This window comes from Gavialis gangeticus, unplaced genomic scaffold (assembly GCF_001723915.1).
Source record: "Gavialis gangeticus isolate Ggan-Ray unplaced genomic scaffold, GavGan_comp1, whole genome shotgun sequence".
NCBI classification, from domain to species: Eukaryota; Metazoa; Chordata; order Crocodylia; family Gavialidae; genus Gavialis; species Gavialis gangeticus.
Window position 1 is genome coordinate 31,792,629 of NW_017729034.1, and position 26,194 is coordinate 31,818,822.

At 51.5% G+C, this 26,194-nt stretch overlaps 2 protein-coding genes across 3 annotated transcripts in view; one reads left to right on the plus strand and one right to left on the minus strand.

Annotated features, from left to right (window-relative positions):
• DLK2 (delta like non-canonical Notch ligand 2) overlaps positions 1 to 4,991 on the plus strand; it is an 18,974-nt gene extending 13,983 nt beyond the window's left edge. Inside the window, exons 3-6 of the mRNA XM_019527172.1 lie at positions 219 to 282; positions 2,078 to 2,208; positions 3,148 to 3,292; positions 3,882 to 4,991. Coding sequence (XP_019382717.1) covers positions 219 to 282; positions 2,078 to 2,208; positions 3,148 to 3,292; positions 3,882 to 4,659 — 1,118 coding nt within the window. The 3' untranslated portion in view covers positions 4,660 to 4,991. The remainder of the gene's footprint in view (positions 1 to 218; positions 283 to 2,077; positions 2,209 to 3,147; positions 3,293 to 3,881) is intronic.
• Positions 4,992 to 7,717: 2,726 nt separating this feature from the next.
• ABCC10 (ATP binding cassette subfamily C member 10) overlaps positions 7,718 to 26,194 on the minus strand; it is a 33,735-nt gene continuing 15,258 nt past the window's right edge. For both annotated transcript variants that reach the window (XM_019527171.1, XM_019527170.1), the window contains exons 4-22: positions 23,197 to 23,424; positions 22,682 to 22,838; positions 21,227 to 21,366; positions 21,052 to 21,131; positions 20,722 to 20,893; positions 19,800 to 19,898; positions 19,394 to 19,583; positions 18,874 to 18,951; positions 17,947 to 18,138; positions 17,274 to 17,409; positions 16,642 to 16,837; positions 15,853 to 16,196; positions 15,503 to 15,672; positions 13,191 to 13,351; positions 12,425 to 12,678; positions 11,865 to 12,010; positions 11,252 to 11,349; positions 10,914 to 11,026; positions 7,718 to 8,261 (exon numbers count right to left, since the gene is read on the minus strand). In XM_019527171.1, the coding sequence (XP_019382716.1) occupies positions 8,126 to 8,261; positions 10,914 to 11,026; positions 11,252 to 11,349; positions 11,865 to 12,010; positions 12,425 to 12,678; positions 13,191 to 13,351; positions 15,503 to 15,672; positions 15,853 to 16,196; positions 16,642 to 16,837; positions 17,274 to 17,409; positions 17,947 to 18,138; positions 18,874 to 18,951; positions 19,394 to 19,583; positions 19,800 to 19,898; positions 20,722 to 20,893; positions 21,052 to 21,131; positions 21,227 to 21,366; positions 22,682 to 22,838; positions 23,197 to 23,424 (3,090 nt within the window). In that variant the 3' untranslated portion in view covers positions 7,718 to 8,125. The remainder of the gene's footprint in view (positions 8,262 to 10,913; positions 11,027 to 11,251; positions 11,350 to 11,864; positions 12,011 to 12,424; positions 12,679 to 13,190; positions 13,352 to 15,502; positions 15,673 to 15,852; positions 16,197 to 16,641; positions 16,838 to 17,273; positions 17,410 to 17,946; positions 18,139 to 18,873; positions 18,952 to 19,393; positions 19,584 to 19,799; positions 19,899 to 20,721; positions 20,894 to 21,051; positions 21,132 to 21,226; positions 21,367 to 22,681; positions 22,839 to 23,196; positions 23,425 to 26,194) is intronic.

Here is a 26,194-nt window from a genome sequence, read left to right on the forward strand (position 1 = left end):
GGCTTACTGCCATAGCAGTGGGAGATAAGCAGAGGAGGAGGAAATTAATGACTTTAAGGGAAAACAGGGCTGCCTGGTCTAGTGGGCTCCAATGTAGGCTGATTTGAGTGAACAGCAGCTGTTGGCATGGGCAGTTCTGGAGTCCTGGATCTCATGTGCACAGCTTGATATTAGCATGTCCTCCTTGTGTAGTAACTTGTCTGTGTCCTGTCTTGCAGGTGATGACTGCAGTGAGCACTGTAACCTGGCGCATGGGTGCTGTGACCAGGATGGCAAGTGCAGGTATGATGTTTGGGTCTCCAGCTGAACTGCAGTCATGGCCAGGACAGCTGATCTCTCAGTACCTCTGACTAATTCCCCATAACCTCCAAATCTCTCTTTAAGCTGAAGAGTGCTGATGGTCTCATCGCACTCCGCTCACCCAGGTTCCCAGGGTCAGATGCTCCCCCATATTGAGTAGACACCTTCCCAGTGGGAAAGTTTGGTTCCTGTGCCCTTCTGTTCTACAGACCTTGCCTTTAGATCACATCTGAAATCAACCAACTGGCACAGTTCTGCAATAGCCAAGTGGGCCCATGGAAGAGAGATCTTTAGTGCTCAGGTACAATGGGGATGCATGTCCTAGAAGGACCTCAGATAGACCATGCGGCAGCTCCCCAGACAGCATTGAATGCCTAGAAAGCAGTAAGCTCCTTTAGATTGCAAACTCTTTGTAACTGGCTCTTCATGTTAGTGATAGGAACCAGGTGCTGCCCAAATACTAATATCTACAGGATAGCTCATTTCTGTAGACAGTGAAGCAATTTGGTTTCTGGGGGTGTTTTAGGGTGGTGAGGCCAAATTAGAGATGCTGTGCTTTTCCGTATGGTGGCCATATTGCTGGTTACTACTTTCATTCTGGATTGTTGGCTACAACTTTCAGTCTGGAGTCTTCAGCTTCTTCTTTGAAGCCTTCAGTAGCCTGGCAGCTCCTTCTCAAAATCATTGAGGCCTGCAGAGCCTTTTCACCTAGCCTGTGCTGCTTCAGGACTTTCACTGTCTTGCTGTATCATTTTCTGCTTCAGAGAAGAGAAGTTCAGAGCTGCCATCTTTCTGGAGTCTTGAGATTGTGGGGGTGGCATTGCCTTTGTGAGCTTTAATTTAGTGATAGTTTTGAGTCCTGATTCTTACATCTCTACCTCTCTGTCACCTCAGCTCAGCTCAGTTCTGCTTCTACCTGAGTGCTCTTAAGACTTCCTCTTTCCCCCCTGGGAAGGCAGGGACTGTCCAGCCCAGAAACAGCTTTGCATTTCATATAATCACCAGCCACTGTTCCATTAGGGCCAACATCCTGCTGCGTGCTCCAGTGACTGCTTTCCCATAACTCTTATGGTTGCCTTGTAACTATGGTGATTCCTTAAATGGACCACCTCTGGAACGCTGTATGTGGCTTCACATCTGGATTGTTGTGCATACTCCAGTTTTCTCAATTAAAGAAGAATAGAGACACACTTTAGTAGTACAAAGAGAGGTATTTGCTCCCTGCCTCTTCATCTGGCTGCCTGGCTGAAAGGGTGCAGGAATTTTCTGGTTGTCTAAACTCAGGGGAAAAGAAACGCACAGACTAGCATTTAAAATCAAGGCTGTCGAGCCACAACTCTTGGGTTTTGGCTTGAGCTGTATCTCAGCATCCCTCTTGATCCTCCAGTTCCCTCTCTCTGCTTCCTGTCCTCCATCTGAGAGGATTAAGGAGTAAAATGTTGGGAAGGGGCTTTGATGCAGCTTCCCCAGTAGTGGGTTTTATGAGAGAGTGCTAATCTGGGAGCGGCACTTGATGGATACTCCCAACAAGGCACTGGGACCATAGGGTAGACAGCATCTAGCCCCTCAGCTTCCTCCCTTGGCTTAGGTGGTTTCCCAGGAGAAGTATGTTTTTGCATCTGTGGGATTCTCTGAGAGGATTTCTCCAGCCCCCTGCACTTTCCCATGCTAGGATACTGGCATGAAGGCAGCATTCTGTAAATGGTTATGTAATCTCATTCTGCTCTGCTGTGCTGTTGCTGGGAAGGCTGACTAACCTTCCTGTGCCCTCCTTCAGGTGTGACCCAGGCTGGGAGGGTGAATACTGTGAGAAGTGTGTGCGGATGCCAGGCTGCCTCCATGGGACGTGCCACCAGCCTTGGCAGTGCATCTGTCACAATGGCTGGGCAGGCAAATTCTGTGACAAAGGTATGTCCCACCAGCTGGATCAGGGATGGGCTTGAGGTTCAGCCTAGGGGGCTGTGAGGACCAGCTTGTTGTGTGGAAGCAGCTCCAGGTGGAGAGAGGCTGAGGTGCTGCCCAACTGCCCTGTGACACTGGGTAGGGGAATGTGGAGGGCACAGGGGCTGGAGGGGCCAGGTTTCCATCCAGGTGCCCGAGATTTATCTCCACAAGATGGTAGTTTTCACCCTTTCGCAGTTAGGGCTCCATGCCCTAAATGGAAGGGTGGTGCTGTGTCTGCTAGCAGCGGTTTTGTGGCCACCTGTTTCTCATTGTGATGCTTGTGCCAGCTCCCTGGGGGATGAGGTGTCATCTTTCTGTCACAGCTTCAGCCCACTCCTTCCCTTTATGTGGCAGAAGGTCAGGCTGCTGGGATCTGATCCCAGTCGGCAAAGCTGGGGATGCTAGAAGACCAGCTGACCTGCGGAAGGGCGACGGGCGATATTTGCTGCCTTTCCCACACTACAACGAGCAGTCTGCTGAACCTTCTGCTTCCCCCAGCACTTCCTGCCTTCGGCAGCCAGTGGGGTGGGATCCCCTTGTGTGCTTCCAAATGGAAGCAAGTGTCCAGGATGGAGCGGAAGCAGTTTCCCTGCAGAGCTGATCTAGGCTAAGCAGGGTCTCCAGCATGCTGTGTGTCATTATATGTCAGCCTTTCTGCAACGCTCAGAGCAGCTAAGGACCTTCCCTTCTCTGCAACTCTGCATCCCTGCCAGGGGGCTAACATGAAAGTACTGTGAGAACTGCAGCAGAGGCAAGCTGCATGCGTGCTAGCCAAAGCACTGTTGTTATTTGGGTGGAAGCAGCTGCTGCTGTTGCTCTAGCTCTTCTTTGACAGGGCAGGTTGGAGAATTTGCATTGGGTTCATCTCCTCTCACCAACTGCCTCCTCTTTTTCTTCCCTCAGATATACACATCTGTGAGCACCAGCCTCCTTGCAAAAATGGGGCCCAGTGCATCTACGACCGAGATGGGGAGTACTCCTGCCTGTGCCCCGAGGGCTTCCATGGAAAGAACTGTGAGATGAAGATAGGGCCATGTGAGAAGGCAGGGTGAGATACAGCAGCAGAGATGGGGCAGAGCAGGCAGGGAGAATATATAGAGCATTAGCTCTGGATCCTACTCTACCATCAGTGGTGCAGCGTGAAGTTAAGCTCGAACCATCCTGAGCTTTGGTCCTGTGTTAGGTAGAGTCTGGGCTCTTGTTCAGAGCTGATTCCTGTCCCTGGGTACAGGGGATGCATCCATTATGTGCTCATGGAGACCTGTTGGGAGCCACCCTTTCCTGTTTTAAGGGTTGGTCTGTTCATTATGGAAAATGTGGCTGTACCTCAGCTACTCTGAACACTGATGTTACTGGGAGGAGCAAGTGTGTCCTAGGCATACCCATGTCCATGTTTAGGGAATCTTTGGTGGTGGGGGCAGACTTTTCTCTCTTTCAAGTAGGAAGGACCCAAACACCTGCCCTTTTTTCTCCCCTGATCACTGAAGATGAACTTACCCCTACTTCCTGCCCCCCACCAGTGCAAAGCCTGAGAACTCTTAAGGCTAGAGGGGTATTTTATACTGGATGCATGCCCCTCTGGGGCTTAGGCTGTGTTCAGCCCCAGTCCATGACCTTTCCTTGCTTTCCCCCTGCAGGTTTCCATGCAGGAATGGTGGCCAGTGCCAGGATGAAAATGGCTTTGCTAGTAACTTCACCTGCAAGTGCCTGGCTGGCTTTGTTGGTGCCCTCTGCGAGAACAACATAGATGACTGCCTGATGCGCCCCTGTGCCAACGGTGCCACCTGCCACGATGGTATTAACCGCTTCTCTTGCCAGTGCCCAGCAGGCTTTGAAGGGCGTTTCTGCACCGTTAACATTGATGACTGTGCCAGCCAGCCATGCAAGAATGGAGCAAAGTGCTATGACCGCTTCAATGATTTTGACTGCTTGTGTCCAGATGGTTTCACTGGTAAAACTTGTGAGGTCGCCACTCCAGAACCAACCTGGATCACCTTCTACCATCCAGCTGACAGGGAGGACAACGATCCCAGGAGAAGCACAACCAGTGAGTACCCCTGGGTTACTCAGCCTGAGCCTGTCAGAACTGTGGTTACTGGGAGGCGGAGCACCAATCACAGCGAAAAAGCCAGTGAAAGTGGGTTGTTGAAAATCTCTGTCAAAGAGGTGGTGACCCAACGGGACTCAGGGCTGAGTGAGGCCCAGCTGGTAACAGTGCTGGTGTTTGGGGTGCTCACTGCTGTGCTGGTCCTTGTCACTGTATTGTTAATTCTGAGGAACTGGCAGAGAGGGCGCCGGAGATCCAACTGGTGCCAAAGCCCCTCACAGTCTGCAAGGAAGCTACAGGAGCAAGAGTGTCAAGTGGGCATGTTAAATGCAGTCCTGATAGAGCCCAGGAAGACTACAGAGCTGTGAGGACTCTGGCATTCTCAGAGTTGGGCTCTGGCAGGTCGCCATGCCAACAAACCCTTCGAACCATGCCCTGGGAGCCATTCTGGTTGAATATTTCCAAAGCACTAAAGGTCTCTGGTGCAAACTGATCTGTGATTCAGTAGGGAAGCATTCCTATGGACAGCAAATCCTTATCTGAAACCACAGCTCTTCAACCTGGTATGATGTCCTGGCTGCATCTATTCTTATTTTCATCATCTAGGCACCTTGAGCATCCATGGGAGTCAAAAGGGTTGCACCAGAAAAGCCCACCATGGGAAGCAGCAGCATGCTGATTTTGGCAGCTAGCACCAAGGGACACTGGTATCATCTTCTTTGCACTGAACCAAGCTCCTGGGACTCAGGTTGGCAGTGCCAGATCAGGGGCAGGCACAGCTTTCTGCACCGGGTGATCCCTTGCCACAGCCCTTCCTGCGGCCTCTGGACCTGGACCACAGCCCCTGCTAGGGCCTCTGGACCTGTTACTTCTCCATGTGCTCTGCTCTGCAGTCCCCTGGGGCTCCCAGCTCTTTCTGGAGGTCATAGTTTGTCCATGTCAGCTTCCACCTCTCTTGGAAGCAAACCAGCTATCTGCCTCTGTGGCCTTGGGGGGAGCCAGTTTGGAGGAACTCTGGGGACCGTTCAATACTCCATTGTGCCCTTTCTTGACTCAATACAATGTCCCTCCCTCTTGCTATTGGCCTAGGGGTTGCAAGCATGTTTTGTACCTCCCCCTCCCATGATCCGTGTGACTTTCCCCCCCCTTTATCAACCCATCCCATCTAGTTTGGATGGCAATTCATGAAGCTCCCTCCCTGCCTCAGCATGTGCTTCCACCTCACTGCCCGCTGATGGGAAGGGACAGAGCCAGACATACTGCAAACACAAAGCCAGCTCCCTCCAGGGTTGATGAGGACCAGGTTTGCCCTCCCCACAGGTGCCTTCAGGTGGAACTGGATGTGGAGAAGGCTGGAAGGGAGCTGTGGCTGGTTTGGTGGTGAGCCTGGTTCCAGTTCATCACTTCCCCCTCTCAGAGCATGATACCAGGAGTAACCTATAACCAGGCATGGGAACACTTGAAGACTAGGCCCTCCACATGGGATGCAAAGGAGGTTAGAGATTAAATCCACAGCCTGGGATAGCCTTGGGGAACAAAGAGGTGGCACTGACTTCAAAGCTGCCGTGACTGCACCTTTCAGTTTGAAGCCCGTCAAAGGCATCTAAGAGAGTGGGACACAGGTTGTAGCCATATTGGTTTACAGGAAAAAGGAATCAGCACTCATGGCAGAGGTGATATCTTTTATTAGACCAATTAGATATTTGCAAAACAATTCTTTATTTGCAAGCTTTGGGGCATGCACACCTTTCCTCAGTCTTAGGAAAATGCAAAGATTGTAAAATTTCCTCTGGGTGGAAATGAAAATTCATATGAATAAATAAAGATTTTTTTTCTGCAAATATCTAGATGGTCTAATAAAAGATATCATCTCTGCTACAGGTTCTGATTCTAAGAGAGTGGAGCATGTAACTAGGGCATTTCTTGCCTAGTTTGATCCACTCAGCCTGAACTGCTCCAGTTAGAGAACTGAAACGCTCCACAGGGGGACAAGGCTCCAAGGTGTGTGTTGAGGGCAGAGGGAGGAAGAGTTAGAGCCAAGCCTCACACAGGGTGGAGGGAGTCTCCCATGCTGTATTCAGAGGGATGCAGAAACCATGTCACTTCCAGGGCCGAGAAACCAGATAGCAGGCAGGAGTGAGGTTTCCAGGTGAAGGAAGAAGCAGAGCAGGCAAATAGACTGTGGGGAGAGGGGACAGGGGCTTCACCAGAAAGATTATTTTTTTAATACAAGGATGGATGATGTAACTTTATCAAATAAAACAAATGAAACACCAGAGCCAGTGTCCCCTGCCCTCAGAGTGCCAAGCATCAGCTACTTGGCAGACCCCTTCCATAGTGGAGCTGTTTTCCTGTCTCCCCTAGTCCATTCTCCCCCCAAATCTTTGCCAGAGGAGCTCTCCTATAACTCCTCTCATCCCTGCCCCCAGCAGCATGCTTCAAAGGTGGCCTTCGGGCTTGTGGCTGTGCTTAAGAGCTGTTTAGTGCCAACATGCATGAGAGAGAGGCCACCTGATGTCAAGAGGCCGGGCTACAACTTGAGCCTGTGGTCAGTGCACAGGCAGGGCTGGGGCAGCTGGATCCTGCAGTCTCAAGGGAGGGAAAGGAGTCTCTGTGTCTCAAGACAGCTGCTGGTGCTTTGGGACTTCCTCAGAGTGCTGGGGAAAAAGGGAAGGGCCTTGTTGGGGCAGGTGGGGAATGCAAAGCTAACTCCTGTGGCCTGACTGCCTGCAGCAGGAGAGGAACTGGAGAAAGGAGAGGGCAATTGAAAGCCACAGGAGCAGCATTAGCTGCCAGTAAGCGGGATGATGGGAGGAGTGGACTGCTCACTGCAGGTTGGTCCAACTGTGCAGGAGACTTGGTTTTGAAGCTAAGCTTTACTCCTGGAGCTGGGTGCAAATTGCTGCTCCCCAGGCTGGCAGGTTCCACACCCCCATGAGAGAAATCCAGGCATGGCTGGGGTCCAGGCAATGCTGAGGAGTATCAGACCAGGAAGCTGTGATAGTGTCTTGTGCAGCTTGCGGGGTGCAGGGGAAAGGATGATCTACCCTGGACAGGGGCTGCCTGGACAGGCTTCTGGAGGCCCTTACATAATTGCAAGGTGTGATGTTCCCCTGCGGCCACACAGTATCTCATATTCCCCCCCTAACCCCCTACTGTTTTGTCTATTAGGGTTGTGCTGAATACATGTGGTGAAGGAGGGTGGAGAATGACTTCAGGCCCAAGGCCTTATGCTATAAGGGAGCTGAAGAGATGGAGGAACCAGGGCTCCCAGCTGCTGCCCTGGGCTGGTTTGAAGAGGCAGGTGAGGACACAGCAGCTTAAAAGCACAAGGAAGTAGGGGGAGCCTGTCCCCCCAGAGCTGAGAGGCGCTGCAGGGACAGAAGTGAAGACCTGGGCTGCAGGAGAGACTGTGACAAAATTATGTTTACATTTTAAAATCACTTTATTTGAGTCCTTGGCAGGAGTCAGACACACCAGACAGCTCTGCAGACACCATCACCACTTCAAAGAGGGGGAACCCTCGGGCCAGGAGCATGGCTCCTCCCCCTGTGGCTCCTAACCCAGCAAGTCCTTGCCCAACTCCATCAGGAACTAGGAGACAGTTCCCTGCCTTCCTGGCCTGAAACAAGCTCCACTGTGAGCAGGCCCCATCCTTTCCAGTTCTTGATGAAACAGCAGCATCCCACAGAAGCTCTTGGGCCTGTAGGATGTGGACGGCTGCTCCCATCAGCATGCCGGGCTAGGGAAGCATGCTAGCCATGGTGCTGGTATGCAAAGGGACAAGAGTGCATCTAGGAGGGGTGGTTCCCGGTCTCAGACTCTGTGGGGAAATCACTGCTGCCCACTGTGTAGAAGTCGCTGGAATAAGGAGTCCTCCCTCTTGCTGAGGACAGCAGGTGAATCCAGCTCTGCCACCTTCCCAGCATGCATCACCAGAACACGGTCTGAGTCCAAGATGGTGTTCAGCCTGGCAAGAGCAAATGCAATGGGGGACTGGGGTAGTCTGAGGATTGGGAGAAGCACCAAATACTGCTCTCCCATGGAGCACCTATTTCTATGGAGCCCTTTGGCACACCTCCTGGGTCACTTGGCAGACTAAGCAGAGACTGCTCAGTCATCATCACTGAAACACAGTTGTTTCTGGGGAAGAACAACATGTTGCTGAAGTAACACTATGCAATGGGATAGGAAAGAAAAAGGAAAGCAATGTTTCTAGTAGGGGAGGGAAAAGGGACTATAAGTCATGATACCTGGGTTTGCTTCCTGGCTCTGCCACCAGCTGGCTTCCTGAATTTGATTGAGTTATTTTGGTTTATCCTGGATGTCCCCTTTTTAAATGGGGAGATTAAGCTCAGCCCACCTCCCACAGGGGATGGGAGACTGAATCCATCCACTTCTATTGTTTTTGGTAGCATGAAATCACAGCACAGGACTAAGGCCAGAAGACCAGCTCATGCCCCAGCTCTTGCAGAAGGCACTGGAGGATCTCCACATGGGTACAAGTATTGGGGCCTTGGTTTCACAGTGACCTGCAGGATGGGGTGCAAGAGGCAGTATGGATGTGCTAATAAGAATGTCCAAGTCTGACTGACATGGATTCCTCTACTTTGATGGGACCTGTAACGGCTTAGTCTAGCCTGACACTGCTAAGTGTGGGTGAGTGATGGGTCCATATTGGGAGGTAGCCTCCTGCTCACCACTCCCATTCTCACAGTTAATTTTATCCTAAAGGTGATGGCGTTGGAGCTGCTGCTGACATGGGTGGCCATGTTCTTTTGGGAACCTGTCCGCCCTGGGCTTTGTGACTCTGGCCTCTCTTGGTCTCCTCCTACCTCTGACTGCTACCTCAGAGGATCCTCTTCCCTTAGCTTTCTAGGAAGGTTTTATGGGTCTCTCCTCAGTCCCCTTCTGCACCTTAACATATCTGCAGGCATGAAGTCAACTACCTTTGCTGCAAGGACAGCTCATGGCTCTTCCTCTGCTTCAAACTCTTCCTTCTCCCCCAGCTAAGATCCTAGCCTGCCTGACAGCTCCTTGCTGAAATCCAAGCTCAACATGGCTAAAAGCCAACTCTAAATTCCCTCCCCACAAGTGGTTCCCACTACCCTTTCTCCATCACAGTGGCCTACGCTGCCATCCTGCTATCATTCAGGCTTGTTACTGTCTTGGTCTTAGACCTTTCTCTCTCCTCGCATCCAGGCAATGCCTAAAACTTGCAGATTTTTTTCCATGTAACACCTCTGAGATGCGGCCTTTCCTTTCCCTCCACACAGCTAATTCTTTGTCATCTCACCTTGCAATTACTGCAATCTTCTTATTTGGGGCCTTGACAAGTGCAACCCTGTCCTGCTGCATCTGCCCACAATGCTGCTGCCAGGATCCTTTCCCAAAGCTGAGGCAAAACCTTACCCTCCTTTTGCTCCCACCTCATGCCCATTGCACCATACAGAAGCTGCTTGTCTTCAGTTTCTAAGCTGTTCAGAGCCTCCCCTCACCTCATCCTTTCACTCACCATGGAGAGGTCGACTTCCACCTCCCGCAGTGCCAGCCTCTATCACCTCTTTGACTGATACCAAACAAGCATCTTTGTTTGTGCTTTCCCTCAGGCTGTCCTTCACATTGGAAGCAGACCCTAAACAGGTGAAATGTCCTCTTCCAAAACCCTCCTCAAAGCTCTCCTGTGTTATGATGTCACTGGTGTGCCAAAACTGCTGCCAACCAGGCTAACCGGTGCCCTGTCTGACCATATCCTTGTCTCTGTCTCATGCATAGGCTGTAAACTCCATGGAGTATAGACTATCTCTTTGCTCTCTCTGCCTGGCACAGTGGGGTCCTAGTCCATGGCTGCAGTTCCCAGGCACTGCAGAAAAGAATAATCCCCACCCCCACAGCCAGCTTGCAGCTTTCATCTCTCTGGCTGTCCTGCAGTGCCCTCTGCTGATCAAGACAGGCTCCAATTTTTGTTCAGTCTTCTCCACTCCCCAAGATGGCAGGGGTCCCTGAATGCAGGGGTCAGGCTCTCATACTGGACTCTTTTTAACCCCTTTGTATCTTCACAGGTTGCATTAACTCTTGTACCACTTGGTGAGATGTAGGAACTCCCCTTCCCCTAGCAGACAGGTTCCAGCAATAGAGCTTTCTAGGTTTCCACCAGCCACCTTCCAAAGCAAACATAATTCTGCTGCCTATCAGGGCATGATGGTTTCCACGGCCTGGATGCTGCAGGAGCCTGAGGCACTGAGGCAAAGACTATAGGGGGACAGTCAACAGCTACTTCACTGTGGAGCAGCAAAAGCAAATAGAGAGGTTCCTTGCAGTCCCCTGCCCTTGAAAGATCAAGATGGGCAAATACTGGGCAAGCTGCCCAAATACTGACTTCACTGTTCAGCTCACAGCTGGGGCAGCAGGCAATGCTGAGAACCTGGCCCTGACCAGTACCATAACAGGCCCTGACTAGTGACATAAGGGGTGGAGGCATGGTCAGGGTGGGAAGTCTGGTATAGAAGGCCCAGGGAGTGGGTGATGCTGGGGCTAAGCTAGGTGAATTGAAAAATTAGCCTGCCACCCCCTTTTCCCTCCACACACTAGTTGGCTCTCGGTGTGGGAAAAAGCTCTCTACCTGTGAGCAATTGTCAGCACAGTCTTGTCAATGAAGCGCTGGCGGATGGTTTGCTGTAGAAGTTGATCTGTCTTCTGGTCCACACTGGCTGTGGCCTCGTCAATGCACAGTACCTGCCCCAGACAGAGAGCAAAGATCTCCCAAATGACCTGCGTCCTGTGCCAGAGATGGGCTCAGCCACAACACCTGTTCCCTAATCAGGGCATCCCATCTCCTCCTCATCCTGCCCTTCTCACCCATCTCCTCCTCATCCTGCCCTTCTCACCCACCATCAGGAACAGATATGCACCCTCCCAAGCAAGACTTCCCTGGTCTGAGTAGGAGTCAGCAGCACTTGCCTTGGCCTGGGTCAGGAGGGCTCTTGCCAGACACATGAGCTGCCTCTGTCCCACTGACAGACTCTTCCCTCTCTCCCCCAGCTCACAGTCCAATCCACCTGCAGAGGTAAAGGCAGCAGTCATGCCACAAGGCCTGGTTTAGGAACCTGGCAGTAAAGGCGTGAAAACTATCTGTGCTCAGCCCCAGGCCAAGTCCTTGGGTGCCTGGACTTTTAGATATGGCTGCAGGCTACCTCTGCTACAAACACTGCATGCCTTCTGCTGGAACCATGGTGTACAGCTTCCACAGCCTGACTGAATCTAACTGGGACCTAACATCCTACAACAAGATTATTTTTGGTCCCTTCTGGGAGATCCCAGAGCCTTCTGGGATCTAGTCCTCTACCCCCACAGAATCTCTCACCTCCTCATCACTTCCTACTGGCCCTCATAGGATTGCATGGGGGCCTCATCTACCACTCCCATTGGAATCCAGTGGAGCCTCACTTTTCCATGCCAGATGTTGCTGGATCCCACAAGACCCTTGGCTACCCCCCTCCAGCACACCAACTTTCTCAGGGCCTCCCCTTCCCACTGCCAGAGCCTCCCTGCCACCTGACAGCACTAAACTCACCCATCTGTACAATCACCTCCTGTAAGTGGCACTGCTCCAGCACCTGGTACAGATCTGAGTCTGCATGCCGCCCCAGGGGGTCCAGGTTCTCCCGGATTGTCCCACTGAACAGAAATGGGTCCTGGGGAATTATGGCCAGTTTAGACCTGCAGAGGAAGGATAGATGAGGCAGGAAGAGATGGGGTGTGAACAAGGAGAGTTTCCTCCGAAGCAAGACTCACCCCCCAACTCTGTTCTCACTCTCAGAGGTTGCTCTTCACCATAGGGTGTTGTACATAAGGTGCATCTGTGACACACACAAATTGGGTTAGGCTGCACTCAGCATGGGAGCCTCAGCCCACACAACCAGGGAAGTGGTGCACAGAACCTGCCATCTCCAGACATGACTGGGCATGGAGGGACCTTCACTCACTCCTTCAGCCATGTCACTGGTAGCCATTAGCACCAGAGTCCTCTCTGGGGCATGGTATCCATTAAGGCCCAAGTCCCATCCCTGGGGAAAGAGCACTTTGCTGGGCCCTTAGTGCTATTTGCTCATCCCCCTGCTCTGCCCATCCTACCTCAGCTCCTCCAGGCCCACCAATCGACTGTCAACATTGTCCAAGAGGATCTGCCCTGACTTCAGCTCCAGCATGCGGAAAAGTGCCAAGAAAAGGGTAGATTTGCCGGATCCTGTGCGCCCCACAATCCCCACCTTCTCTCCAGAGTAGACAGTGAAGGTCACCCCATCCAGGGCATGAGGCAGCCCTGGCTGATATTCCAGAACCACCTTCTGGAACTCCACACGGCCCTGGCTTGGCCAGTCAGGGGGCACCTCAAGGACAAAAGGGAATGAGAAAGAAATGTGATCACAATCACAGGCTGCCCTGTCTTCTACCTTTCATGCTAACTGTGCCCTACTTTCACCTCCCAGCCACCCCTTCTTGGGGGCTCAGCCTCTGACCAACTCTGGCTCACCTTCTGCCCACTTCCATGCTACCTTCATTATGCCCCTCCTTGGGCTTCTCAACCACATCTTGTCTCCCACTCCTCTTAAATCCTAACCCCTCAGTTCCCTGTCCATCTCCATCAGCCCTTCCTTCAGCAAAACCTGCCTGAGAAGTCCTTTAGGGACATACTACAAAGGGCAACTATCCTGAGAAGTCCTTACAAATCAGGCCAGCAGTTCCCAGCACTTGTTTACTGGATCCCTGTGATTCCATCTCCAGTGCTGGCACAACAGGGCCCCAGGGAACACATAAAGAAGCAGGAGAGGGTGCAATGCCAGGTACAGAGCCAGGAGACATGTCACAGACCAAACTCAGAGAGCAGAGTGCAAGCTGTTACCTGGACCAAGTGCTCCTGGGGCTCCATGGGGATATCTGTGGTGTACTCCTCTGTTCGCTCCACACTCACCATCATGGTCTCTGTCTGAGTGAAGCTGGAGATAAGGCCTGAGAGCAGGTTTGTGACAGACAGTGCATATGAGAGGGCCAGGCCCACAAGTCCTGAGGGGACAAGAGAGGGACAGTATGAGGACAGGGTGTCCTTAGAGTAATAATGAGAGCAGGTGACATGGTTTTCCCAGATGTCAGGGGTTTTGCTGGCCGTCTGCAGTGCTCAGGAGGGAGGACTTTGTTTCTTCCCATTAATGCGTTACTTGGCTTCTGGTATGGGTTTCTTGGAGGGTTTGGGGGGCTTTTTGGTCTTCCTTAGAAGCACTAGACATTGGCAGTAGCTAGTGACTGGTGGGGTTCACTAGTGTCCATAATAGTGCTTACAAAGCTCTCCAGCACCTGGATCTTGGGTCTTTCCTCATGTGCTCACCAAACTGATTTGGGGCCAAGAAGGAATTTTCTACCAGGCCAGACTGTTTCAACCTAACAAACTCCTTGCTATTGCAGTGACATGGCATTTGCAGTGCCCTTGTCTTGCCTGCTGTTTACCTATGGGAAGTTTGTGACTGTGGTATACCAAAGGGGTCACGGGAGAATCTGGTGAACTCATCTGAACTAATGGTTGGCTGCCTGGAAATGCAGATGAGTGGTCTCAGTGGTCCAGAAGGCCCCTTCCAGTCCTTTGTAACTCACTGATATTGCTATTCAATATCTTCATCAGTGACCTGGATGAGGGTATGGAAAGCACTCTGTCCAAATTCGCTGATGACACAAAACTATGGGGTGAAGTAAACACCCTGATGGGAAGAAAACAAATCCAGGCAGACCTGGACAGGTTAGAGAAGTGGGCAGGGAACAATAGGATGCAGTTCAACAAGGACAAGTGCACGGTGCTTCACCTAGGGAGAGGGAATCTGCAGCACACCTATAGGTTGGGGGATGACCTTCTCAGCAGCACAGAGGCAGAAAGAGATCTTGGAGTTGTTGTTGACTCGGAGAGGAATATGAGTCATCAATGTGATGAAGTAATTAGCAGAGCTAACCACACTTTGTCATGCATTAGTAGGTGCATCACAACCAGGTCCAGGGAGGTGATGCTTCCCCTCTATGCAGCACTGGGCAGCTGGAGTACTGCATCCAGTTCTGGGCGCCACAATTCAAGAGCAATGTGGACAACCTTGAGAGGGCTCCAGTGGAGGGCCACTCATATGGTTACAGGCCTGCAGGGAAGGCCCTATGAGAAAAGACTGAGGGACCTGGACCTTTTCAACCTCTGCAAGAGAAGGCTGAGGGAGGATCTTGTGGCAGTATACAAACTCACCAGGCAGGGCAGCAGGGAATAGGAGATGCTCTGTTTACTATGGCACCCCTTGGAATAACCAGGAACAATGGCCACACGCTGAGAGGGTAGATTCAGGTTGGACATCAGAAAGAAATTCTTCACGGTCAGGGTTGCTAGAATCTGAAATGGGCTTCCAAGGGAACTGGTGCTCTTCCCTACCTTGGGGGTCTTCATAGTTTCATAGATTTAGAGTCAGAAGGGACCTAGTAGATCTTCTAGCCCGACCCCCTGCCAGGGCGGGAGAACAACAAAACCCCAAAACAAGAAACGAGACTCAAATGAGTCCAGCCAGGTAGGCATCCAGCCTCTTCTTAAAGACCCCCAGGGTAGGGGCCAGCACCACTTCCCTTGGAAGTTGGTTCCAGCTCCTAGCCGCCCTAACTGTGAAGTAGTTTTTGCGGATGTCCAATCTATACCTCCTCTCCATCAGCTTGTGCCCATTACTCCTTGTTATGCCAGCGGGCGCTAGGGGAAACAGCGTCTCCCCCAAACCCTTCTGGTCCCCCCTAGTGAGTTTATAGGAGTTCAAGAGGAGACTGGACAAAATCCTGGCTGGGGTCACATGACCCCAATACTTTTTCCTGCCATGGGCAGGGGGTCAGACTCAATGATTCATTGAGGTCCCTTCTGACCCTAGCATCTATAAATCTATGAACACAGCAGACACATTAAGGCTGAAGGAATGCTGGGGTCACAAAACTAGGCTATGCCAAGACACAGAGGAAGGGAGACAAGCTGGTCACCCAGCTCTATGGGAGGGAAGGATAGGGCAGGAAAAGACACCTCCAGGGTAGGGGGAAGGGGTTGAACAGACCCCACTGGGGCAGGTGGAAATAACTGCAGCTAGAAGATGCAGAACTGCGAGGCCCTGGCCATGTGTGGGGAGCAGGCAGCTCTAAGCCCACTCTCACACAACCCACCTGGATTTCCCAAGTGTCTCTGGTGTTCAATGATGGCAATAACTGCTATTGCTGTAACTACAGCAACTCCAATCATCTGTAGACGGATGTCCAGCCACTGCATCGCAGTGTTGCTGGCAAAGAGGCACCGCTGGTTCTGCTCCAGTCGCAGCTGATTCTCTGCCTCAAACCTGGGTCAAGCACAATGCAGACGTTATCATCAAAGCCAGCACTTCTCCCTTTGGTTCATGGTCACTGCCCACTGCCATCCAGACTGGCCCCAGGACCAGAACCTCCCTTGCTTCTAATGAGAGCCAAAGCGCTGGGCTTTCTGAGTGCCAGTTCCCTCCCATTTGAGGAGCAGCACTCACCTGTCAGTGGCCCGCATGGCTCTGATGGTACTCAGGCCTGTCAGGGTCTCTGAGAAGTGCGTGTAGATGGGGGACAGGGTGAGGCTGTAGAAGCGCTTGAGCTCACGGGAGGTACGCCGGTAATAGCGTTGGATGGAGAAGTAGAGGGCAGTCAATGGCAACAGAACAAGGCCAATCCAGGGCAGCCCATAGGTGATCATCACCAGCATGCCCAGCAGCCCATAGACATTGGCCAGAAGGATGTTGAGGATGAAGGGCAAGCTGTCATCTACGCAATACAGATCTGAGGAGAACCGGTTCAGGATTCGGCCTGTTGGCGTGGTGTCAAAGAATGTCATCGTGGCCTGCCAACATGGGAAATGGAGCAGTAAGAGCCATACTGTGTTGGTCCAGGGATGCTCCCTGATGGACAAGGGTAGCCTGGGCATATATCTCAGCTGGAAGGTAGCTCAGCAAGCAGCCACCATTTAGAGCAGTGCTGAAGAGAGGCAGGACTGGACACAGAGAGGGAAGGAACTCCCAACCTGTATCCAAGGAGACCCTTCCTCTGCTGAGCTGGGCACCCCAACCTCTAGCAGCAGAAGACAGCTTGCAGCCACAGGGCTCCACCAGCCATCTCTTTCTACATGCACACACATACAACAGGGCGCTCCAGCAGCCACCCTGGAGTGGGAAAGTGGGGACATGACTGCAGCCATGAGGTGGGTTCCTTGGGAGGTGATGGTAGCACTCTGGGGCACTGGTTTCTCATGTCCCCAGCCTGCCCTACTCTGGCCTTGTGACTGCTACCTTTGTCACCCTCTGCAGCAAACGGTTGTGAATGATAGTAGCAGCACGGATGGTGCCATAGGCAAAGAGGAAGGCTCGCAGGATGGTGAAGAGGGAGTTGGCCCCAGCAATGCCCCCATACACACTTAGGTAGAAGTTCACATTCAGCGTGTCGTTGTGGGGGACTGGAGCTGCATCCAACATTGGGACAGGAAAGCTGGAAGAGAGGGAAAGAACATGGAGCAGCTTCAGAAACCCTCTACCATGGCCAACCCCTACAGCCCCTGAGACAGAAAACCCTCAGGCAGGAGGCAGGGACATGGAGAAGCCAGGAGGGCTACTAAGTCCTGTGCTGGGGTAGAATCCCCTACTGTTCACCAGCCTCTGCAAGCTGAGATGCATTGATCCCACCAGCCTGAGCACAGGTTCTCTCCATGCCTGGAGCCTCGTGAAGCCAGGGGTCTCCCCTCCTGCCACAGGTGGCAAGCCTGTGGTGTCTCCTTCCATCCCTTCTGATTTTCTTGTCCCTGTCTTGCTCTCAGAGCAAGCTCTGTGCAAAAAGGGTGTCCAGCTTACTCTCTTCCCAGCAAGAGGCTTTCCTAGCAACACTGAAGACCACTGCTCCCTGCCCTTGCCCACCAGTGCTCACTCACACAAGTCCCACAACTGAGAAAAGCAACAGCTGTGGGGAAGGCAGAGGAGCTGACAGGACCCTCGTAGAGGTGTTTGCTGTGGGGGGCAGGTTGGAGATCCAATGTGACAGCCACCAATCCGAAACATTCCTGGAGGCTGTGGATACAGAGATGTCAGTACAGGGTGAGGGCTAGATACTGTGTCAATCAATGTGGGGCAGAAGCATCAGGAGGACAGCACAACTACAGGAGCTGAGGAACTGGCCTAACCACCTCACTACCCAGCCCAATCCAGCCTCTACGCTCAACATGCTTTCTGCTGTAGTCACTGCAGCCAGAGAGGAACGGACAGCAGCCTTGGGAGCCAAGGATCAGGCTCAGCCAGACCAAAGCCTCTAAAGAAATAGAATCTTCTATAGAGACACCTTATGTTCTCCCCCCTATATCACAGCAGAGAAACAAGCTAGAGTGTGACATCCCACCCTCACACACATGGAGAGCTCTTTGCCATGATGGGCGAGGAAGTACTGATAAGGCCTCTGCTCTGCCTCAAGCTGCAAGGTCAGGAGGACTGGACTTTCCTCCTCCAGGGAGGTGGAGGTGTAGCCCACCCTGTCACGCCCGTATCTGTGGAACGAAGCCAGGAAGTGAAAACAGAGGCCCAGAGAGTGAGCAGAGCATGCTGCTGCCTTACCCTGCATCAGGAATAGGGAGAAGAGGATGGACAATGCCAGGCAGCTTCCCACTGCCAGCCAATAGGCCCTGTAGACCTGGAAAGCCACTGCCCCTTCTTTCTTCTCCTCCTCACGCTGGAGGAGGCAGGTGGCTTGGTCTGGTTCCTCCGCCTCTGCTTCCAAATCATCCTGCTGCTCTTGTTGAGTCAGGGCTGTGGGTAAAAGGCACAGATCAATGCAGCAACAGGTGGCCCAACAGTTCCCTGGAACAGTAGCACCTACTCCCTGCAACCATAGGGAAGGAAGGCTACTCTCTGCTCTGAGAAACCCCTCAAAGATCTATTCCCTCTCCCTTCTCTTTGCAATGCAGCTCCAGTACACTTCAGTCAGGAGGTCCTGCTGCAGCTCGTGGTGCCAGTCAGGACATGGCTTCCTGGCCATCGTCTGCTGCTTGAGGAAGCATGACTTGTCTCTGGTCCCAGCATACAGAAGACTCCTAGCCAGCTGTGCAATAATGCACAGAATGTGGGAATGGGACTCTTTTCCAAGTCCAGCAGTCATCAGTCACACTTCCTCACTTCAGCAGATTTGGTTATTGCGAAGGGGCCAGGATGGCTCAAAGAAGCCTGCATGTTCACACCTCCTTTCCACATGTATCATGGGGATCTAACTCATTCTCCCAAGAAAGGGTGGTGAAGCACCCTCACTGACCAAGCACAGGGAGGAGCCCAGAACTGCTGTATTCTCCCCATCCCAACTCACTTCACAGCAACCAGCTCCCTCTCTTCCTACCTTGGCTGTTACTGGCTACTTTCCCTCCCTGTCCCATGAGTCTTGGTGCCTTGAATTCCTGTGTGGAGATCAGAGCAGGAAGTAGAGGGTTCTGCCAGGCAGTTTATTCTGAGTGACACTGTCCCTCTCTCCTCCTTAAGTCCCCATGTATTGACCTTTATCCTGTTTCCTCTTGTCCTTCTGCTGGAGCTTGGGGATGGTTTCCACCAAAGGCAGGATCTCAGATGGGGTTCCTAGAAAGACAGAAGCATGAATGCTTTATATTCCACGGAGCTCTTAAGGATTGAAGAGTCCATTTGGATATTCAGCACAAGATGGCTCAGGTCTGTTCCGTCTCTGCACTTCTGTCCTCCCACCCAGCACATGCACCCCCATGACTATTGCCCCTGTTCTTCTCTGCTCATACCTCTCTGTTCAGAGCTGGCCTGGCTTTATCTTTGTCCCACTATGTTTCCCACACCCCCATTCTCCCTGCTCATCTGCTGTGCTCCTGAACCCTTATGTTTCCATGAACTCCAGCCTAGTTAATCCCATCCCCTCTGCAGCTGTCAGCTTTGATCTTCCATGATCTGTTTCCCTCTAAACTCATACAGTATCACTGTCAGGGTGAGGGACTGAGTCCTGAAGTCTGGTCTGCAGCCAGAAACACAAGCAACAAAAGGCATGATGCTATACCTATATTGACTATTCTGCCATGGTCCATCAGCAATAAGGTGTCAGCCTTCTTCAAAAACTCGGTCCGATGGGTGCAAAGGATCCTGGTCTTGTGCTTGAGAATCCCTAGAATGCATTTCTGCATAAGGTGATTGGCTACATCAGCATCAACCGCTGCCAGCGGATCATCGAGGAGATAGATTTCCTTCCCCTGAGCAAGAGGAAGAAGAGACAGTGATACAGTTCCCAGCTCCTTCTGTTCCAGCTCTATGCCATTAGATGCCACTGAAAAGAAGGATGCAGTTGGCTTGGGGCAGTTCCTAACTCCTGGAGTCTCAACCTCCACCAGTTGAAGGTGCTTCTGGACCACCAACTGGCTTTGCACTTGAGGGTTGTGTCTGCCACAACTGGCCTCCTATACCTTTACCTGGTAAACAGCTCTAGCCAGGGCAATACGAGCCTTCTGTCCCCCGCTGAGGGTCACACCATTCTCACCCACCTCTGTCTGGTCTCCTGCTGGTAAGATCTGAAAGCGAAACACACAAGAGCATCCATTAAAATGTTGCTTCACAGATGCAGAGTGATTGGGGTGGAGAGCGGGGGAAGATTCAGAATCAGGATTCCTGGGTCTGATGCCTGCCTCTGGTATGAACTCACTAAGACACCTCAGGCAATACCCAGTGGCCTGGCTTGATACGAAGAGATGCCAAGCACCCCTAGCTCAAACTGAGCTCCCAGCACTTTGCATCTCGAAAAATCAAGCTGTCAGCCTCAGTGTGCCTCTGCTTCCCTGACTACAAAATAGCAGGAGTCCTTTCCTCCCTCCCTGGTACAGCAGGAAGATTTGCTGGCCAGTGTACCCAGCATGCTTGGAGCCTGCAATGCAGTGTTTACTGACTGGAGGAAACACACTCAAGCTATCTACATGGCCCCACCATGGGGACAGGCTCTCTGCTCCAGCAGTCTCAGCTCTCAGCTGGGTCTGGCTATTGGGAAAATAAATACTTAATGCACAGGACTCATAGGCAGCCCCAATAACCTCTCTTTGTCTTGGGATCCAAAGCTCCCACTCCTCAGGAGACATCTTAAAGAAAACAGTTAGAAACACTGCCCCGTCAGCTCCAAGAGGGGAGAGCCTCTGTCTGCCAGGAAGCAGCACTAACAGCAAAGCAGCACCTGGGCTGTGTGAAAGGCAGGGCTCACATGGTTCAGGAAGGAGGAAGAGGCAGGGGAAATGCAAAATGGGAACTGCTTTTATTCTGTGCTGTCCTGGATTGGCAGAGGTTTAGGCTCAGATCCAGGGCAGGGCCTGTGAGAGCTGGCAGACCTTCTTGTCCCAGGGCACTCACATTCAGGTCATCGGAAAGTGCACAGGCCTCTAACACCTCCTGGTAGTGCCTGGCGTTGTACTCCTTCCCAAAGAGGATGTTCTCACGGACAGTGCAAAACTGAATCCAGGGCTCCTGTGCGGCCAGGCCGAATCCTTGCTCCAGATTCCAGACATACACGTGTCCACCCAGCCTGCAAATGATGCCCAGAGCAGGGGGAGAAAAGAAAAGGTGAAATATCCTCAGGGGAGTGTGCCTGGGAAGTGGGACAAGCCTCTTAGGTATCCCTCAGAACAGGGCTGCTGTAAGGGCTGGGGAGAGGGTGGGGGCAAGAGTTTTTTGGCAACTTACTTGATGAGTTCTCCAGTAATTGCTGCCAGCAGAGAGCTCTTTCCGCAGCCGACCTTTCCAACAACCCCAACCAGCTCCCCCTACCAGGGAAATGAGCAGCAGTAGATTCATTACATTAAAGCTTGGACCTCCTGTGATGGCTCCCCATACCATATACCCTGCTCCCCATCCCCACCTTTCTCACTGCCAGGTCCTGAAGAAAGAGTTGCAGAGTCCCTCTGGATGGATGCTGCTCAGTACTCTCCTCCCCAGCTGACAACCAAGAGAAGGTAGAGTCATGCATTTCCAGTGCAGAGGATGGGGATGAGGGACCATCTGCAAAGGAAAAGCTGCCCACTTACTGCATTAACCTCACAGCAGGAAGCAACATGGAGCTGGGCTCAGCATCCCATCCAGCATTGTGCTCCCTGGAAAGCCAGCCCAGTCTTAGATGCAGAACACGTGATCAGCCCCATACCTGAATGGAGAAGACCCATTTCTGATGCACTCCACCCAGCTGCAGGAGGCTACAGCATGACACTGACACATCCCTGCTGCAGCCCCCCCTCAGCCACCTTCCCTCTTCTGTCCTTCACCTACCACTGTGTCTCTGTCGAAAGCTCATGCAAACCCTCTTGGAGTCACTCCCAGAACTGCTAGCTTCCTTTGGTATGAAGGTGCCAGAGAACAGCAGGGAGCTGGCAACAGGGCGAGGGAGAGGAAGAAGGGTGTACAGGGAGGGGAGCAGAGAACCATCATCCTCCATGCCACTTTATCAACCAGAGGCAACATGGCTGGCAGCTTCAGTATCAGGGGAGATTTTGGAGAAATGAGTGAGGAATGATAGGCGTGCTCAACCTCTGGCCTGTGGACCAGAGCTGGCCCACAACACTGTGTCATCTGGCCCACAAGGCTCCCCAGAGGGCCAGTAATTTGGTAATGGAAGAGCAGTGGCACCATTTACTCGGTTGCTAAATCTCTGGACCTGGAGAGAGCCCCAGGCCCTGCACACTGGATCCAGTGCCTGATTCCAGTGCACAGGCCTGGGTGGGGGCAACAACAGGCTCCAGGGCCCAATTCCAGAGGAGATGGAAGGGGGAAGTGCCAGGCCCCCAGGGCTTACCCAGTCTACAAATGGGTCCCACACCATGCAACTGGCCTGGGGAGCCAAAAGGTTGAACACCACTGACTTAAGGTATTTGGTGCTGGTACAGAAGAATCCTGTGGTCACACCCCCTATGGGAGCCCTTCTACAGGGGATGAAGTGTGTGCTCACCCTCATTTCTGTCCCCACATCAGTTTGACTGAAGGGAGTCTGGGTCATAGCTCAGTGCTCTTGGGAGTTCAGAGGAGGTGACCAGAATTTCCCTAAACGTTCACTTTGGTGAGTAGAGCCCTGCTCCCCTCAAACCACCTTACTGGGGTCGTTTGACCCCAGTACTCTTTCCTGCCATGGCAGGGGGTCGGACTGGATGATCTGCTCAGGTCCCTTCCGACCCTAGAAACTATGAAACTATGAAACTGAGGCCCTGTGCACCAAAGCCAGCTGTACTGCTCAGGGTTCTCCACTCTTTCCCAACTCCCTGTGGCAGGTTTCACCCAAAAGCTAGTGGTGCCTGTTCTGCCTGGGTCCCAGCCCACAGCCATATACCCAGTGAGTAATAGTCCTCCAGGTCCTGGTCCGAGAGCTCCAAGAAGCGCTGGATTCGATCCAGGGACACTTTGGCTTCCAAGATTCCATTCAGCACCCATGGGAAGTTATTGAGGGGGAGAATAAGCATCCCGACAAGTGCTAAGGCTGTGAACACCTGTGTGAGAGAGGACAAGGAACCAGGTGGGAGTGATGCTTTAGCATGCAACCTACCCAGAAGAATTTCCCAGTCAAGGAGCTGCAATAGGGACCAGAACATACCCTTGCAGGTTTGTGATACGACCCTCAGAGGGTGAAAGGTATCACCCTCTGTTGCCAGGGTAGCCATGGCTGCACCCCACATGATGGGCTCAGCTCTATTTGCAGGGGAGATTTCCCCTCAACTCCACAGGTGGGAGGGGTAGAAGTGCTGCACTGTCACACAGTTACCTGCTGAAAGTGGTTCTGAAAAACCATTCTGGCCACAGCAGTCCAAGCTGAGCAATGATACTGCTCAGGGTCTCCCCCATTATTACCTTGGTGGCAGTAAGCTGGTGCCCGAACAGAACATAGGTGATGAAGATGACAATGGAGACAACCACTGGGAGTGCAGCCCACAGGTACACGCACACAGCATCCAGGTATTTGATAGCTCGCAGCTTCTGTAGCTCCTTGGCCCGGCAAAAATTCACACGGGCACCAAAATGCCGCTCCCAAGTGTAGAACTTGATCACTCGCATGCCACACAGGAACTCTGTCATCAGCTGCAGTAGAAGAGGAGCAAACAGCATGGTCTGCTCTGTCATACTGACACTAGCCATGCCGAGCTGAGAGAGAGAAGCCAAGACTTGGCCTTTGCTCTTACTAAGAGTCATGATGGAGAAACAAGGAGCTGCTTATCAGCAACTAAGATGCATCTACAATGGTCAGGAGCTCTGGCCCTTCTCTATTGGTATCACTTCACCTATTCAGCTCATCTCACCCAAGTGAAAGTCTAAATCTCATGCTCAATATTTCAAGCCCAAGGGAAACCAAACCAGCTCTTCCTAAAGGAAGAAGCTCATCCAACAGACTGGTCCTAACATACTTGGAGAAGAACCAGGGGAAGGCAGGGGAGGAAGATGCAACCATTTTAAGGTAGGAAGACTTACTACAAATCAGCTGCATAACTGTTTTATCTGTCCACCCCTATCTTGGGGTAAGTGGAAGTTAAAAGCAATAGGGTAAATTACCACAGTTTAGATTTACTTACTGTATGACAGAAACAGACAACAGTTACAGATTCACTAATGAGCCTTAAGTCCCCACAGTATAATCGTTCATCTGTCCAGCCCCAAATGCAGCTTTTTGGGGGAGTGCCTATGGTGAGAATGCCTACAGATGCTCAGTGTGTGTGGGAATAAGACTTACATTTCTGTGCTTCTGAAATGTCTGGAAAATGGGTAAGAGGAGAGGCTGCTAAGAGTCATGTCCGCACTGGAAAAGCCAGATTCAAACAGCCTAAAACTCCATCATTCAGGATATCACCTCTTTGAAGGGGAACTTTTAAGTTAAGTTCTTTCTTTAATTAAGAGTAACTAACCTAGGTACCTGCTGAAAGTGGTAACCTAGGTATTTAGCAGAAGTAGCTGAAACTCAACAGTGAGACCAATACTTAAGTCCTTTTTTTTAAGTATTAGCTATAATTAGGGCAGAGTATGGCTAAACAGAAAGTTAATCTGTAAATTCAAAGTTTCTAGTTTAAGGGGACCCAAAAATCAAAACCTTCTTAAAAGAAGAAAATCAGTTTTAACACTTCTAAAAATATGGAGGTAGAAGTCTAGTGACAAGCTAGAGGCTACCCAGTTTATTGCACCAGGTGCAGAATGTATGATTACCTGCCCCAGGGGCAGCTTTCATATGTGTACATCTGATTCAAAGAACTCCTCGCTCTGAGAGACCAAGTACATTTTCGCAGGGTTAAGGTGGCAGAACTGAAGCAGCTATAGGAGGCAGAGAGGCTCAAAAATGAGGCTTTCAGGGACACTGAAGAGCAGTACTACCTCCACAGTAGCAACTCCTATGCTGCTAAGGAGGATGAGAGCCTCAGGGATGGAGGACATCGAGCCGAGAAGGAAGTAAACTAGATGGGACCCACCTTCCACCTGAAGTTACAGCATCCTCTTGCACCAAGGATACAGTACTCCTCCAAGGGAGGGAACCCCAAAGGATAGAAGGAGGCAGGTGGTGGTTGTGGGCAATTCGATTATTAGAGACATGGATAGCTGGGTCTGTGACATCTGAGAGGACTGCAGGGTGACTTGCCTGCCCAGATGCAAAGGTAGCAGACCACCGAGATGTGTAGATAGGCTGTTAGGAAGGGCTGGGAAGGAGTTGGAGGTTGTGGTCCATGTGGGTACCAGACACGTAGATAAGGATAGGAAGGAGGTCCTAGAAGCTAGATTTAGGCTGCTAGGGAGGAGGCTGAAGTCCAAGATCTCTACGGTAGCACAAGCCAGGTAGACAGGCAAAGCTTCAGAGTCTTAATGCGTGGCTGAGACGAGGGTGTATGGAGGAAGAGTTTAGGTTTAATAGGAACTGGAGGACCTTTTGGAACAGGGAAGAGCCTGTACAGAGGGATGGTTTCCACCTGAACAAAAATGGTACCAAAACGCTGGCACATAATATTAAAAAGGTGGTAGACCAGCTTTTAAACTAAAAATGGGTAAAGCTGACAGTTGCAGAACAGCACACAGTTCGGATGGGGATAAGAAACAGGGTGAAGGCAAAGAACAAGCAAAATACCTTTAGTAAATAGAAGATCACATAGAAGTAACCAACTAGGCAACAATAAAGTGTACACCTGCTTTTATACTAATGCTAGAAGTCTAAGATCAAAAGGCGGGGGAACTTGAATACAGCAAATGGTGATATTGATGTAACAGGTGTCTCTGAAACACAGTGGAACAAGGAAAATCAATGGGATGCTGTAATACCAGAATCCAAATTATACTGAGTAGGTTGTACTGGTGGGGGAGTGGCACTGGTAGAGGAGTGGCATCAAAGACTATTGAATCAAATAGGTTAAATTTTTCAACTGATAGGAGAGGTTCCATAGAATCTTGTGGATGGAAATCCCAGGTTTCAATAGAAAAAAAAGGCACATCTAGGGATATACCATTGACCCCACCCAGCTAGGACAGCAGCAGAGAACTAGAAATGTTAATGGAGTTGAGAGAGGCTGTGGCAGCAGAAAACATAATAATGAGGGCCTTCAACTATCCACAAACAGACTGGGTCAATCTAACATCAGGTCAGGGTGTACAGACCACATTTCTTGACTTTATAAAAGACTGCTTCCTGGAACAGTTACTCTTGGAACCTGCAACAGGATAGGCATTCTTGACCTAATCCAAAGCAGTGTACAGGATTTGGTGCAAAGGGTAACTGTTACTGAGCCACTTGGCAATAATGGCCACAATACAGTGGTTTCTTTGACATCCATGTAGAAAGGGAGACAAGAAACTCTACCAGGGTAACCTTCAACTTTAAAAA